This window comes from Ovis aries, chromosome 1 (assembly GCF_016772045.2).
Source record: "Ovis aries strain OAR_USU_Benz2616 breed Rambouillet chromosome 1, ARS-UI_Ramb_v3.0, whole genome shotgun sequence".
Lineage (NCBI taxonomy): Eukaryota > Metazoa > Chordata > Mammalia > Artiodactyla > Bovidae > Ovis > Ovis aries.
Genome location: NC_056054.1, coordinates 95,586,066 through 95,602,976, shown reverse-complemented (window position 1 = coordinate 95,602,976; position 16,911 = coordinate 95,586,066). Strand labels below are relative to the sequence as shown.

Below are 16,911 nucleotides of genomic sequence, written 5' to 3'. Positions count from 1 at the left end.
GTCTTGAAAGGGGTTGTTTATTTAGTTTCAGTGACTCCTTGTTACTGCCAAATATTATTTCATTTCAGCACAGATGTAAGGGGTCCAGTGACTGGAATTATTTTACAGCCCTGACATTGTCGAGAGATGGATACCAGTTTAATTATGGACAGCTGAAAATGATCCAGGAGTCACCTGCTCTGGATATTTATCATCATTAAGAACTTCTCACTAAGCTGTGGTCTGAGCCCTTTCATAACGTTCCAGTTGTGAGACAGACAGGATGATCTATATGGAACCTAGGTCTTCTATCACCTTGAAATTTATGTAGGGACAGCTTCGTATTGCTTGATTATTTTCTTTTCCTCTGCTCAAAGTGAGAAAATATTTCTCAATCATTCCTCTTCCTTTTCTTTCCTCTTTCTCTGTCTCTCTCCATTGCCTTCTCTCACTGCTAACCCTGCTCCTTCCAGCTGTTTTTCCAATTATGCCTCATTGGAAATTATTCATTACTTAAAGAATGTGAGCTGGATAGACTTGACACATAAAGGATCAAGTAATGCAATGAAGTTGGCACTCGGTAAATGCAGGAGGAGTGAAGGAGGGAAGAGCGTGGAGGGGACAGAAGGGAAGCTGAGGAGTTGCCGAACACTCAGCTCATTCCTCCCGCTAGTTTTAGAAGAAATTAAGAACAGCAGACTTCCTCCTTCTCTCCCCTCTCCCATTATACACTCCCATTATGCACCATGATGAAATCCATTTTTACACCTTTTGCTTTTATCTTTGCTTTCACTAAATGGACCTTGACCTGTCCTTGTCAGAACAGAGAAAGGGTTAAGTGAAAGGCACATCCAGGTTACCACCATCTGGTAACAGATTAAGGTCCCCTTCTGCCTGCCCAAATGCACATTGCCCCACTCCTTTTCTCTCTCCCCCAGCCTGAACTGAAGGGTCTTTACGAACTCTTAGCCTGCTCTGGATGCAAGCGTAAGAACAGGAAGAGCTCATTTTAGTGAGGGTTTTCTGTGTGTATATCATTCACCTAAGTCTTGCTAGGCCTTTCTGTGTGCTACTGCGTTGAACTCTCAATATGGTCTTGTGAAATGAGCACTGTTCATAGCCTCTTTGTGTACATCCGTGATTCTCAACCAGGGATGTTTTTGTTCCCTGGGGAAATTTGGCAATCTCTGGATATAACTTTGCTTGTCACCATTGGGGTAGCCAGAGGATGCGGTAAAAACAGCCTCCAGGGCACACAAAAACCTCCTGCAATGAAGAATTACCTGGCGTTCACTGTCAATAGTGCCACTGTTGAGAAACCCGGATGTAGCTTAAAAAGCTGAGGTTTGAAGGCATTGAGGAACTTTCCCAAGGCTACCCAGTGGCATTATTTGAGAAGACTGGAATACAAACGCAGCCTGTGCTTCTGTACTATGCTGCCCATGTGCAGTTGTGGCTTCAGCAGCTGGTTCATCATCCCTTGAACCCAAGGACCTAAATTCCCAACAGGAATCTTTTCCTATGAGGGAATCTCTATATAAGTGGCTCTTTTCAGTTATTTGAATTCACCTGCTCATCCATCCTTTTCATCAAATATTTAGAATCAGTCCCACCTAAAGCACCTTTCACTCACCTTTCACCCACCTTTCACTCTAAACATTGAAAATTTTGTGAAAACACACACACACATATATACACACTTACACTGGGGTAGTATGTCCTCTGACTTTGTCATTTTATAAGTATATATAGCATATACAGGGCTTCCCAGGAGGCTCAGTGGTAAAGTATCCACCTGCCAATGCAGGAGACACAGGAGACATGGGTTTGATCCCTGGGTTGGGAAGATCCCCTGGAGGAGGAAACGGCAACCCACTCCAGTATTCTTGCTTGGGAAATCCCATGGATGGAGGAGCCTGGTGGGCTACAGTCCATGGGGTCTCAAAGAGACAGACCCAACTGGCTGAATGAACACGTGCACGCATAGCAAATATAAGACAAAAGCAGAATACACAAGCAGCAAACTTTGCAGATGGCACATAAAGTTACAGTTTACTTTGATGAAAATATAGATATATATTCTGACGTGTGTTATTGATAAACATAAGAACTTGTGTTCTGCAGGATAATTAGCTAGAAATGGTAACTAATCAACAGTATTACTTTCAAGGTGCCAATTAAAGACGTTAGTTTTCTCTTGTTACCAGTTCTTCGTATCTGCTGTCTCAGTTTTGCCAGTGTTTTTATAAACTATCTTTTAAAGGTCTTTACCATCCCCAAAGGCAGCTGAACACATAAACACACATACTTGTGCAGACATGCATATACACATGCACACGGATACATTCAGGCACAGATACGTGCATACACACACCACAGGTGCACACACACTCAGACACAATCATACACAGACAAGTCCCGGGTCTTACTTCCCAGAGCAGTCTCCTTGCCTGTATTCCTCCCCACAGCACAGAGCTGCTGTCTTGCTGGTTTTCTGTCCCACCCACCTCTCATCCTCTCAGATGCTCCTCCTCTGACCCTGCTCCCAAGGTTATTTCCATTTTCCCTGCACAGTTCTTCCCCTGCAGACCTAGTCGTGGAGTGTAGGAACTCCAGGCAGTGAAACTTGAGGGTGGGTGCAGGGGAAGCTAGTCATGGCTGGAAGGCCGCTGTCACACTGCAGTCTTCTGGGGCCACAAAAGCGAAACTGTATTCATCTTCAGAGTCAGCCTCAGGCATTTCAGGCTTTTGGGTGAAAGACAGTAGTCATCTCCCACCCTAAATTCTCAGTTGTCAAACCTGTTACTTATTGCTTGAAAGTACATCATCAGTGGCTAGTCCCTTTCATTCTATAACTAAAGGATAAAACCTTATAATACAGCTTACTCACTGGTATAGTAAAATTCATTCAGAGTAAGTTACTAAGTTAAATCTTTTTCTGTTTCAGTGGCAGGAGTGATTTAGACAGCAAAAAGGCACTCTGTATCTTTCTAAATTATGCTTCAGGCAAGTCCCGTTTATCCTCACCTGTTCAAGGGCATATTTCTTAAATGAGCAGAAAAAAATATGTTAGCCTGGAAGTCATAAATTTCCATTACCTTTCACTGGGTAATATCTTAGTGTACCATTATATTTAATAATGCATATAAGTATTCCTACATTAATCAACTTTGCCAAGGATGGTGCCATAAGAATATCTTTTCTTTCAGTTTTAAGGGTAAAATCAAAGGGACAAAGTGGTGGGATGATTAAACAAACGTTACTTTATTTATTGAAGTATAGTTGATTTATAATATTGTATTAGTTTCAGGTATACAGCAAAGTGATTCAGTTATATATATATATATAAATTATTTTCTAGTATAGGTCATAGTAAGATGTTAAATATATTTCCCTGTGCTTATACAATAAATCCTTGTTGTCTTAAATAATCATAATTTTAAATGCAATAGTAATTTTTCCACTTTTTATCGCAGCACAGACATGTCCTGACCAAAACAGAAGCCCCGAGTTACACGTGGCTATTTACATTTTAGTTTTAAATATTAAAACTAATTTAAGTATTCTTTACATTTAGTTTTAAATATTAAAACTAATGTAAGTATTAAAAATTCAGTTCCTCGGTCACACTAGCAATATTCAAGTGCTCAATAACAGTCAGTGGCTGGTGGCTCCCCTGTCGTACAGTACGGATAAAGAACATTTCCACGATCACAGACCTGTCAGCATGAATACCGACAAAAGTTGGACAATATCCAGTTAACAGGGCCCATGTGGGAGCAGATCCTTTCATACAGTGGTGGAAACGAGAATGCTGCTGACCTTTCAGATGTCAATTTGGAAGTATCAATAAATATTTAAAATATACATGAGCTTAACAGAAAAAAAAAAAACCCTGAAATTACCGAAATGTCCATCAGTTGGGAACTGGTTAAGTAAATGACCAAACACCCATACAATAGAGGTTTATGCCAATAATTTAAAAATGCGTATGCAAACAATATATGTCAGCCTAGAAAGCTGTCCTGGCTTCCTGTGGATGTGAAAACACAAACCACCTGACAATATTAAAGTGTGATACTATTTGTATTAAAATATAAAAAGATATATGTCTATATTTGCATAGGAAATTATTTTAAGACAAGAATTGGTCAATGGAATGGAGGAGATTGGGGAAGCATTCTTTGCCCACTATATGTCCTTCTGGGACTGTTTGGACTTCGTACCATGATAAGCAAGTATTATACTTAGTCATGTATTAAAGAAATGAGAGAAACAAGAGAATGTGATACCAAATGAATGAATGAATGAAAAAACAAATGAACAAATAAAATTAGCAAGTTAAAGACCTATTTGCTCAGCCCTGGGCTAGTCTGGACTGAGTCAGGTTTATGGATTCTGTTCCTATTTGCTGAGGTCTTTACATCTCCCAACCAACCCTAAGTCACTGATGCAGGAATAATGGGTTAAATGTGAAATCATGTCTTATGCATTTTTACAGCTACTCTAACAAATACCATGGACACTCAAAGAAGACCCTGAAACCAAGAGATTTTTAGGAGAAAGGGTGATTACTTGGAACGCTTGCAGGGAAAGTCTTCCCTCACATTATGCCTCTCTCATCACCCCTCCCTTCTCTGCCGACATAAACACCTTTCCCACTTCCCCACCACCTCCTTCCCGTGGCTTGCTTCAGACAAGAGAAATGCAGATCCAAAGGCTTACCCTTCCTTAGAACTCACCTGGATTGAACATGCAGCAAGTTAAGCAACAATGCAAGCTGTTCCATAAGCACACCAGGGAAGCCAGGCAGCAGATCTGCAGACTCCGTAGAAGTCCTATCTATCTATCATCTATACACACACACATATATATATGTATACCTACATTTGCACACTTGCATACATTTGGTTCCCCTGGGAACTTTTGGAGCAGTTCTAAGTATTGTCCAGACTGACGCCATGCTTACTACTGATGTGGGGAGGACCCTCAGAGCAGGATGAAGAGCAAGGGGGAGGACACTGGTGGCTGTGGGTGGGCCTGATCCCCAGGCAAGCAAAGAATTTGGTTCATTTGGTGTGTTTTTGTTGAATCAGATCATTAGACAGTAAATATGACATAAATCTTTGAGGCAGGCCAGTGATACAGAGTGAAATGCTTTTATTTCTTAGTGTGCTGAGAATCACAAACTTCCTAGAAGACAAAGGGCATCCACCCTCAAAATCAGACCTTCACACAGTAAAACACAGATGTGTCTTCCTGCCTCAGCTGCACTCTTTGAAGCTAAATTTCCTCCACTAGACTTTTCCAGAACTGAGCACCTCGGGTACCTTGACCTGGACATCCCCCACAGCCCTGGCAGGCCCTGTGGCCTGGCCTGAGTAGGTCTAGGAGACACACACTGGCCTTGTCTGGCAACAGTTTTTCTCTATTTAACAAGTCTCACTTGCCCGTAAGACTCATTTTTTTAAGTTTCTGACTCATGTCAGGATCATTTGTTTGGTATTTTAACTTGATGAGTACCCAGGTTTTAACCCACTTAGGACTTTTTCTGCCTAGTTCTGGAAACGGGATTTTGTCTAATTACACCACAGCTCTGATCAGCCCACTGTGCCATTTTTCTCCTTTATCCCTCATCCTCCCAAGACCTACAGCCCTTGCCATCTTACCTCCCCAACACACACACATACAGAGAGATGTACAGAAACACACACACAGATACACAGATATACATACAGAGACACACACACACACATTGACTAGATACTGGACAAGTGTTAGTCATTCAGTTTTGTCTGACTCTTTGCTACCCTGTGGTCTGTCCACAGAATTCTTCAGGCAAGAATGCTAGAGTGGATTGCCATTCCATTCTCCAGGGAATCTTCCCAACCCAGGGGTTGAACTGAGGTCTCCTGCATTGCAGGCAGATTCTTCACCATCTGAGCTACCAGGGAAGCCCAGATACTAGACAAGAAATGCTTAAAATTCTGAAAGGTTGACATTTTGATTACTACTTCAGTTACTACAAGTGAGGCAAGAAAGGGAAGCTTTTCTCAAATGTCACTCGAGAAACTGCACCACCTTTTAAAATCAACATCTTCTGCACATATTTTTTTCTTCCTTCAAAGACTTAGCCTTCAGACGAAGATTTCTAAGGATTTGTTTTTCATCTGAGATCCGATTCCTGATGGGTGGAAGTGTGAACTGTGGGGTCTGAGAAGAAAGACGTTTCCGTAGAAATTCATTTATAAATAATTTTCTGTTTCTACCTCTCCCAGGAATGACCCACATACCATAAACATTTTCAGTCTAAGAATTTTTTCAGAAGAGACTTTCAGTTACTTTAATTACCCCCCAGGAGTCACATGATCATTCCCTTTGGGGGAAGCACAGAAAGATAGTGGCATGTGTGGGAGTCACATCTCTTCCAGGAAGGAGAAGCTTGCTGGTGGCTCATGAGGCCACATGCATCTCCAGGAGTGTGGGCCTCAGCATTGAGTCTGCCTCCGACTAGGCCTATTCAGGGAGGAAGATGCCTCCTTGGGACTCGCCCTGCCACTGCTCTTATGGGTTCTGTGTCCGTGAGAACCCGGGTGCCCTGCAGCTCCTCATCTCCCCATTTCACAGGAGGATATCATTCTTATTTTGAGGCTTTGCCAGCTTTTTGTTTTAAATCCAGCTCTCTACAGACAGTTTTTTGATGAACCAGAAATAACATTTATGGCCTGAAAAATACCCTTCTCTTGGGAAGTTTTGTTGTGCTTTGAGTACATTTTAACACCGTGAGGTAACATTCATAGGGACATGGGGATAAAAAGCAATTCCAGAGACATCCCATCCATCACCGTGACGCCAGGCAGGCTTCACCCACACCACCCCAGACGTAGGTAAATATCCTGTTTTCACAGATCATCAGGAAAAGAGACCTAGGCCAGTGTTGACTTCCCTTCAACGCTGTCATTATATTTGTATCACAGGGAAACACCCCATGCTAGACTGCTCTGAGCCCTACAAACTCAGAGTTGTATATTTTGAACCAGATGTCACAAAGAAGCCTGATTAGTCGGCACACTGTTTAGCTGGTATTGAAACATACCATTTCAAACCAGATACGCCTACCCCTGAGACTGGAACCAATCAGACTGCTTTCATTTTATGTGTAACTAACTGTCCAACCCCTCAGGATTCCCTTCTCTCTCGAGCCTGGTCATCATTAAATGGTGAGGTTCTGCAGGTGTACCCTTATGTTTTCCAGCTCCCAGAATTCACAGCCATCATGTCCCTTTCCCTAAATCGTGTTAGCAGGAGCAGAACTGCCATAAAAAGCAAAGAGCTCTGTTTCACGGAGGGTGTTTGCTTAGACACACGCAAAGCTTTCTGACATTTGGTCTGTTCCGTTGGTTTTGGGAAACAGCAGCTTTAAAGGAGTCCTCACCCTGGCTTTCCCCTCTTGCGATGCAAGGCAGGAAACCCCGATGTGGTCTCCAGGCGGTCCAGTTACATTTTGGCGTATGATAATCCACAGGACCATCTGCAGTTAGAAGCAAAATAGCCATCTCCCTTCCTTTCAGCTATTTCCCTTGGCAAAGTGAAAAGTCCTAAGGAACCGGATCGGTCAGGAAAGCCCTGACCGAGGACTGGTTTGAACCTCAGACAAGACGCAGCCTGATGCGATGCAGTGTGCGCCATCATTGTCTGAGACGGGAGGCTCTGAAATTGACACCATATGCGCCCTGAGGAGTAATTGCTCCAAGAGGGGGAGAAAAGCAACATGTCAGAACATTTTAGTAACACCTAATTCATCCCGAGGTTATAAATAAATCTGATGCTTGCTTAAAAACAAAAGTCGAGAAACACTTTGACTAGATTACGTTTGTGACAGTGCTTCCGGCCGCGGTGAACTTTATTAGGGAGACAACATGAAGGAAGAGAGACACGTAACAACTTTTTATGGTATATTTTACATGATTTTATTTTTTTTGCAGTAAATAAAGTGGTTATAGGGCTCCAAGGAAAAGGGCCCAGATGTTAGAGTTGTGTGAAATTTAGGGGAAACAAGCTGTAAAAAGCATAGTTATAAAACAGGCTGTCAGTGCTACACATCTGGACAATACAGCTGTATGTTCCTAGTGGCTGTCGTCACCCAAAGAAAACTCAATAACCTTATTTCACCCCAATTAGGCTGCATACCAACGGGATCAACATTAAATTGCCAGGGAGTGGGGGCAGGGGAGCAACATTCACATGGCGCCTCTGTGTCAAACAGCTTTTATCTTTCATTTGACTTTGGTCACCAAGAAATAAAAGACTGCTAACATAGCCATTTCCATTATTATAAAACCCTACTTAATTTATAGCATCCTAATAAGTCAAGGTTTGACAGTTTGGGCTATTGGCTGTGCCACACAATAGACTTTCTGTAGCATGAAACTGACCCGTTGGTCATCCTGACACCGAGCCCTGCCTGCCTTTCCTCCACCCCTCTTTGGGAGTCTGAGTCTAGCGTCATTATGGGAAGCCCTGATTGGAAAAAGTTCATTTTCAGACAACCCAGTATATTTAGAGTAGAGGGTAAATGCCTCTCTTTATGGCATTGGGGCATTTTCCCCTAATTTTTTTGGCCAGCATTGAGGCACCTTTGCAGTAAGACAAATATTACAAAACTCAGAATACCGTTCTGTCTTTTCATCACTGACAGACATGCCAAAGGTTATAAAATGCCACTTTCCTAATAATTGTGTTTCTTCATAGGTGTTAACGGCAGCAAAAGCAATTATGGACAGCGGAGAGAAATTAACCTTACCACTGATAGGGAAACTCTTGAAATTTCAGCTTCTTCAGATTAAGTTGAAAGACCAACAGCGACGGGAAAGCGAAAAGAAGGTACTGGGCGGGCAATGGTGGGTTTTCTAAACACAGCAAGAGTGATTGAGCCACAGCCAGGTTCTCTGGGGCACTTCCTCTCTCCGTAAGCCTGCCACGAAGTGTTACCTAGCACATTTAACTGTCACCTCAACTTTTCAGGGGAAAAGTCTATCCAAAGAGCTGGTGGAGGAATTACATTTTCTCAAAGACAAACCCATTAAAAGTAAGTTCCCCTGAAACGCGACAATATTCCAGGGCATGTAGCTGAGGTCATTTTTATGGCAGTCTGTTTATGTGCTAGGGACAAATTAAGGAACCAGAAGAGAGACACGGAGTCAGGAGAATATAAAAAGGTGAGAAAAGCCCGCAAAGTCAGGGTCTAACTATTTTAAATATTTTACGTGATATTCAGTAGAGTACTTATTAAAATAATAGGCTACATCTGTACCTTCCTAATAATCTAAATATTTCAGCAGCAATCCATCACTTCTACTCCCATATTATGTACCTGATTATTTCTTCACATATAGATTTTTCATTTGCGTATGAAGTCAATCTATGTGTTTTCCAAAGATTTGTATTTTTCATCTGAAAAAAAAAAAATGTTTAAGTCCTTTTGGCAAAGTGATGCCAGTTGCAAACCCATTTGCTATTTAACCTTTGTCAAAATGAGAAATGTTTTTCTTATTTTCCAAATTATGCTGAAATATTTTTGGAAAGTCAAATGCTTCTGTTTGCACATGTGTAATAAGTATGTGTGCATTTGTTTGTATGAAATGCATTTATAAGTAAATTGTTTCTTTGTGCCTCTAAATGGGAGAGGCAAAACGAAGTCATGGAAGGAAAAAAGAGAAAAGTGAACACATTCCAATAATACCTACTTCCTCTTTGTAAGACCACCCACCCCCCCACCCACCCAAATTTGGCTTTCCTATTTGCACTAAACTCTTGACAGGATAATCACAGAAAAAAAATAACAATGCCACCTTCCATTTGTAATAAAGGGCTTTATGCTTTTCAAAGAGATTCCCTATTTAGCCTCTTACTAGGGTGATACATATTGTTCCCAGGAAAATTCTACATATACGGACACAGTTGATGGTACAGTTTTCCATCTATATGAAGCTCTTTCTATCGGGTACAGGAGATTTTTACCTTACGCAATACTCAGGGAACTCAGGGATGTTAAGACTTGGCAGAATAAAAATTGGAAAATTTGAAACTATTATAGAAACAGCTTTTCTTGCCTTTTTAAAATTCCAGTGTCACATGGGAATCTGAATTATAAAAAGTAGACTCTGAGTCCTCCGAAAATTCTTACACCTTCTGTTAGCTTTGTGCTTTCCCACAGCACCTACAAATGTAAGTTACTTACTGAGTGTCGATTTACTTGTTTATTACCTGTTTTAAGTCAGTAGTTGTGATAGGAGTAGGTTTTATATTTCAGTTAACAAATTTTAAGTAACAATAAATGGGATAGCCTGGAAGCCGAAGAAGTTTTTAAGGCTAACAGTATAAAATTATTTCTGCACTGTTATTTCTTTGAAATGTGAACAAAGTAATAATGCAGTTGTGAAATTCTTAAGATACAGAAATAATCTTTTTGTTGAAAATTTAAGAGTCTGAAGGAATTTTAGATTTATAAAAATAAAAAAGTAATAGATGCATAAGAGAACTCTTTGAGCAATTAAGAGACAACAATTATGTAATCTAGTCGGTATCTTCATTAGATTGGATTCCCAAAACATCAACCCCAAATCTCTGAGTTGAAAACACACAAGTCAGTGCTAAATAAATGGATGAAAACTGAAAGGAAGGGAGTACTGTCCAGAAAAGTTATCTCAGTGAAGGCAAGACTAAGGGAGTTATTGGAGGGGTGATATAATCTATGTTCATTTCAACGACACTGCCCAGCAGGTCACTTACAACAATTGAGGTTAATGCTTGTCAGCCAGGGAATTGAGCAGAAAGCAAAATAAGTATAAAGCATGAAAACTGACACTACGTTGTGGATTAGAAAATGTAAAAAGGAAAAGAGGACTTTATCCAATTTCTTCTTTCTGAACCCCTGGTGAGATTCTGAGATTCCTGCAAGGAGTGACTCTCTCTTTAGCTTTTTCACATCAACATGAAATATGTATAGTTGCTTTCTCTCAAACTCTAGTTATATGTTTACACTTGTACAAGCCAGAGTGTTTTGTTTCTTCTTTGTTGAACTGCATTTTCTAAAAGGAATGCTTGACAATTATTCATAGCAGTAGTTATAGAAAATACTAGGGAGACTATGTGGACAAAAAAACAGTAATATAATTAGGTCCCTGTCCTTTTTCTCCAATGGAAAAAAATGTAATGTACATTACATATTTGATTCTGTTTTAACCATCTATGCTTAATAATGTAGTTCCAATAGCCAGATACAGTAAAAATACCATTATTTTAGATTCCACTAATTTTAATCATTTATAATACTTTAGACTATGCTTAACATTGTATTTTCTTTGTCTATGAAGAAAGTATGCTGGATAATTAATATTATAAAAAATAATACAAGGAAGATATTTCTTAGAAGAACAGTTTAGAACCCTTTAGCATGTGAATCTCTAGGAGACAAATTCCTGCCTCTAATTGTAGTAAATTGAATATATTTTGAAACCTTTATCTGTTTGGAAACATCTTGTTGGTTATTTCCAAACATACATATCATGAAGAAAATATACTTTATTTCTAGAAATATATTTTAACATTTCAGAACTTCTGAATATGAGTCTTTCATATAATTAATCCCAAATTAAATTTTATTTTATCTTAAAATCTGAATAGGAGAATTTTTTTTTAATTTTTACTTTATTTTACTTTACAATACTGTATTGGTTTTGCCACACATTGACATGAATCCGTCACGGGCGTATATGAGCTCCCAATCCTGAATCCCCCTCCCACCTTCCACCCCATATCATCTCTCTGGATCATCCCCGTGCACCAGCCCCAAGCATCCTGTATCCTGTATCAAACATAGACTGGCGCTTCGTTTCTTACATGATACTATACATGTTTAAATGCCATTTTCCCAAATCATCCCACCCTCTCCCTTTCCCTCACAGTCCAAAAGTCCGTTCTATACATCTGTGTCTCTTTTGCTGTTAATGTTTTGTTTGAAAATGAATTTTCCTTGCGCACATCATTATCTGAACATCTATTGTGCATTTTTAGTCATATCATTATCAATTTGTTGTTAATTGTTAATTTAACAAACATTTGTGGAAACAAGCATTTAGAGAAATAATCTACTGGGACATATATTTTCATAAGGTTCATTATAATTTTAAAATAATTGATTGGTTTCCATTCTGTACCATGTTTTCATTTAGTCATTATCTGAATATTACAATATTATTCACATTTTCACTTCTTTTTAATTACAACTTTTAGGTTATGTATTAATTATAAACAGTTTAAAAACCAGAATACTTCATTGTGAATCAAAATATTTTAAATATATTGAGAATTCAGCTAAAAGAAAACATTTAATCATGGAAAAAATTTAAATGGCTATAAAACAAACAAAAAAATTAACTAATTTAAATAATCAGCCAAATTAAATGTAGTCTGCACATCTGAGCTGAGTTCAGAACCTTTGGATAGGTTTTGGGGAAAGATCCAAATATATTCTAACTGTGCTTTTAAGTTGTGAATTCAAATAACCAGTCCACATTTTCCTAGCTATTTTTTGGCATATCTTTTATATAAAAGCAGAGCAGTTCTTTCTCTTTGTGACTTATCTACTTAGTACAAGTTGCCTTATTTTTTGATGTCCTAGAACTGAAGAGAAGGAAGACATGCAGTAAAGAATATGGACAGCTGATATTGGTAAACTTTTCTGAAAACAATTCAAAATTAAAAGCACCTAAATTTGATAAGATATCATGATGAAGCCCAAACAGCTCAGAACCTGCTCCAAAGAACTGACAAAGAGAAATTAGGATAACTTTCATTGACGTTTTCCAGCTTACTCCAGTTAAAACCCCGAAACACTGGAAACCAGCCAATGTAATGCCATTTTGTATGTGTGTTTTGTTTTAAAAGAAAGGCCATAGGGACATACCAGGAAATTACAGGCTGGTTAGTTTTGATTCAGTTGTGGTTAAAATCTTCAGAAACTATTTTAAGAAATCAAACAGAGGAAGAGCAGAAACTCCGTTTAGAGGGACCCGTGTGGTTTCCGGAAAGGAATAACTCGCCTCACTAACTGCGTGGAATTCTTTGAGGCTGGATAATCGAGATGAGGATACTACCAAGAGAACTGTTGGATCTGAAGAGCTACAAAATCCAGTGATTCAGGGTAAATCATGTATGATTCCTTGGCGGTTTATCTGTAAACTGGAGCAGCGCTTTCCTAATTGGGATGCTATTAATTAATGAAACCTTCTACAGACTTTGGGAAAAATGTAAAGAAATATACATATTTAAAATAGAATAGTACTTTGAAATATAAATAGCTACTGTTACAGGAGCTAATAATAGTGATTAGCTACTATTATTGTCTGCTTGGCACTATACTTAAGCTGTTTACATTCATTACATCGTTTAATCCTTTAAATGACTCTATGAGGTACAGAGTATTATTCTCAGTTTGCAGATGGCAAAACTGAGGGTGTGAAAAGTTAAGTAAATTTCCAGTGGCTGAATGGAGATGGAGCTGGGATTTAAATCCAGAACTGTCAGATTCTAAGATCATGTTCTTAACCGCTGTACAAACCCCTTCTGTGTCTCAATAATTATGCAAAATAGAACTTTTGGCTGGCGATCAGTAGAGAACTTCCCAGAAATGCCTCATTATAGGAACGAATGACTACTCAGTGGGATCTACCAACTTGCTAATTACACTGCATACAAGTGGTAAAAAATCCCATCTGCCAATGCAGAAGACAGAAGAGACACAGATTCCATCTCTGGGTCGGGAAGATCCCCTGGCACAACAACCCACTCCAGTATTCTTGCCTGGAGAATCCCATGGACAGAGTAGCCTGGCAAGCTACGGTCCATAGGCTCACATAGAGTCAGACACAACTGAAGCAACTTAGCATGCATGCGCAACATTTTGAGGTTAAGTAGGGGAACTACTCAAAGAAACCGCCAATTCCCAAGGGAATCCTGACTTCTCCAATCTCACCACCCACCCACCCACCCACCGCAGCGAGAAATGAGCTTGTCTCTGGGGGAATCTCTTAGAACTAGATTTACTGGGATTCCTCCAAACGTCCTCAGCCCTACTCTCTTCCCTTCTGGATGTAGGATAACGTTGGCTGAATCTCAAAGGATCCTGCAGGAGACAGACATCAGACAGACATCAGACCTGCCCACTACCGCCACACAGACATGGCTATGTCCTGCTTCTGTGGGTGAAGAATTGCACCCTGAAGATGGCACTATGGCACCCCAGGACTTTGTGCAATCTCTAGATTGTACCATTTGGTCAAGTGAACCCAGGACACTTGTAGGCTTACCTTCCCTATACCTCAGCAGTTCTCTAGGAAAGCATCCCCTGCACTCAGTCCCATGCATTATATTTTCTGTTTGGCAGGCATGCAGGGAGGGCAAAGAAATAGAAAGTATAGAAAAGAAATAACAAAATGTTCATAACGCCACAACCCTATTACAACTAATGTTAACATTTTGGTATATTTGCTTTGTTTCTTTCTATGGATGTGTTTCTTTACACAGCTGTAATATTTTAAAAGATTTTTAATCCAGTTTTATTTCAATTAAAATATGCCATAATTTGTTCTCATTACCACAGCATCCACACCTACCATTGTTATTGGCTAGGTGACATTCTATTGACTACCATACTTAAAATTCCTTTATTGTTCATCTTCTCCATTATTTCTGTATTCTTTCATAATAAACAATGTCATGATGAACAATCTTATCTTGTAAAATTCTTCATATTTTGGATACTTTCCTTAGAATAGGTTCATATGTGCATTAGTTGCTTAGTTGTGTCTAACTCTTTGTGACCCAGTGAACTATAGCCTGCCAGACTCCTCTGTCCAAGGGATTTCCTAGGCAATAATACTGGAGTTGGTGGCCATTTGCTTCTCCAGGGGATCTTCTCAACCCAGGGATCGAACTCAGGTCTCCTGCATTGCAGGCGGATTCTTTACCATCTGAGCTGTCAGGGCAGCCCCAGCCTAGGTTTATAAATATGGATTAATTGAGCCACCAAAGTTTCCCACAACCTGTGTCTAGTAGGTTCTAGAACCATTTAGTCCCAGTTCTCCATGAAAAGAAACCATAAATAATGCCCTGTTCAGATTAACTTTGTATTAGCTTTTTAAAGGTGGAGGAGTTTCATGAAAACAAATCTCTTTAATATTGTTTAATCTGTTTTTTCAAACTTATGGGACACCATACATTTCTTTCAGTCCATCTTGTCAATAGATTGTTTATGAGATACATAGAATGATGTTTTGAAAGAGAATTGAGTAGCACTCTGAAGATAAACCCTGTTCCTCAGAAGTCACGTGATAATGGAGTGACTTAGTTAACTTCTATGACATCTTTTCTTATCTATATCCTTAATAATATTATTTTGAGAATCTTACGATAGAACATATATTGAACACAAATTATACACAAATATGTAGATGTGCTATTATCTAGAACCATAAGATGAAGTATTTCCAGGTGGCACTAGATGGTAAAGAACCTGCCTGCCAATGCTGGAGACCTAAGAGACGTGGGTTTGATCCCTGGGTCGGGAAGATCTGCTGGAGGAAGGCATGGCAGCTCACTCCAGTATTCTTCCCTGGAGAATCCCGTGGACAGAGGAGCCTGGCGGGCTACAGTCCATAGGGTCGCAAGAAGTCGGGTACAACTAAAGTAATGTAGCACGCACACACAAGATGAAGTATAGATATTGACCATCAGTCCCACTGACTTTTACCATCTCCCTCCCTTCTATTGTGAAACCAACAGAATGAATACCCATAAAAGTGTTTGAATTTTGGTATTAAGAAATCATTTAGAAATAAAATATAGTCTAAAATACTTTTGAAGTGTCAAATAACTAGTCTGCCCAATTCCAAAGAGGGAGAATTTTTTATTTTAACCTTTAAAAAGTGAGAATAACAAGATTAAGGATTCTTGGTGGGTGTCATTTAATACTCAGCTGAGTATATGAAACCCAAATACATTTTTTTGGTTATTGCTAAGACAAGAGCCTGAATCTGCTATGTAGCTTAACTGGTAAGAGATCTCTGTGCCTGTCCAAGATCTTCTCACCATAGGAGGCATCAAGATGCCTTTTGGAACCACTGCATTTTAAAGAAAATGTACTGTGTAACAAACCCGAAGAAAGAGGGCCATTGAATACACCCCCTCCTAAGTTTTTTGTCTTAAATTGGCAAGGGTTTCCTCTGAGTTTTTCGAGTTGAAAGGAGATGACCATAGAAGGGGAGCAGGCATGTCATGTTACTCAGAAGCAAGAAAGCCCGAAGAGGTTGGTGCAAACAAGTTTTCGCTTATGATTTAGCAGGGGGCTCAGCAAACCTGGTTTACTTCTCCCCACTCCTGCCCTCAGATCCAAAGATATAAACCCATAGCGGGGAGGGGCTTATTCAGAGTGAAGAGAAGAAAGGGAAAGGGAAGGTATAGATAGGAGGTGATTTTCCTGTGAATAGGGCTTGGTGGAAAAGCATGAAATTTTTGACCAAAGTAGATTCCTAGGGGGCAAGTGGTCAATCATTGTTCAGAAAAAGGGACAAAGGGACTGCCTTGGTTCAGCTCAGGTGTGGAGGGAGGGAGATACAGATAGGACACGGGAGAGGAGCAATTAGACCACCACTAGAGTCAGCCGGAGGGAGCAGTGGGGACTGAGTAGGGCAAAGAACATGTTCAGAAATGTACTGAGGCCTTCTCTGCCTGCCTCTGACGCCTCAGGAAGAACAAGGTGTTTTCACTTGCTTCTGTTCTTTACCAATTAGTGTCTGCACACCAGAAAAGCGTGTATAGGGTTACTATGAGAAATATTTTACGTAGCAATACTGTTTGATATTTTATCAATTA

General features: G+C 39.8%; 1 protein-coding gene across 4 annotated transcripts in view; it reads left to right on the top strand.

Annotated features, from left to right (window-relative positions):
• SPAG17 (sperm associated antigen 17) overlaps positions 1-16,911 on the top strand; it is a 259,499-nt gene that overhangs the window by 58,437 nt on the left and 184,151 nt on the right. For all 4 annotated transcript variants that reach the window (XM_060401722.1, XM_060401717.1, XM_004002384.5 and 1 more), the window contains exon 4: positions 8,731-8,862. In XM_060401722.1, the coding sequence (XP_060257705.1) occupies positions 8,731-8,862 (132 nt within the window). The remainder of the gene's footprint in view (positions 1-8,730; positions 8,863-16,911) is intronic.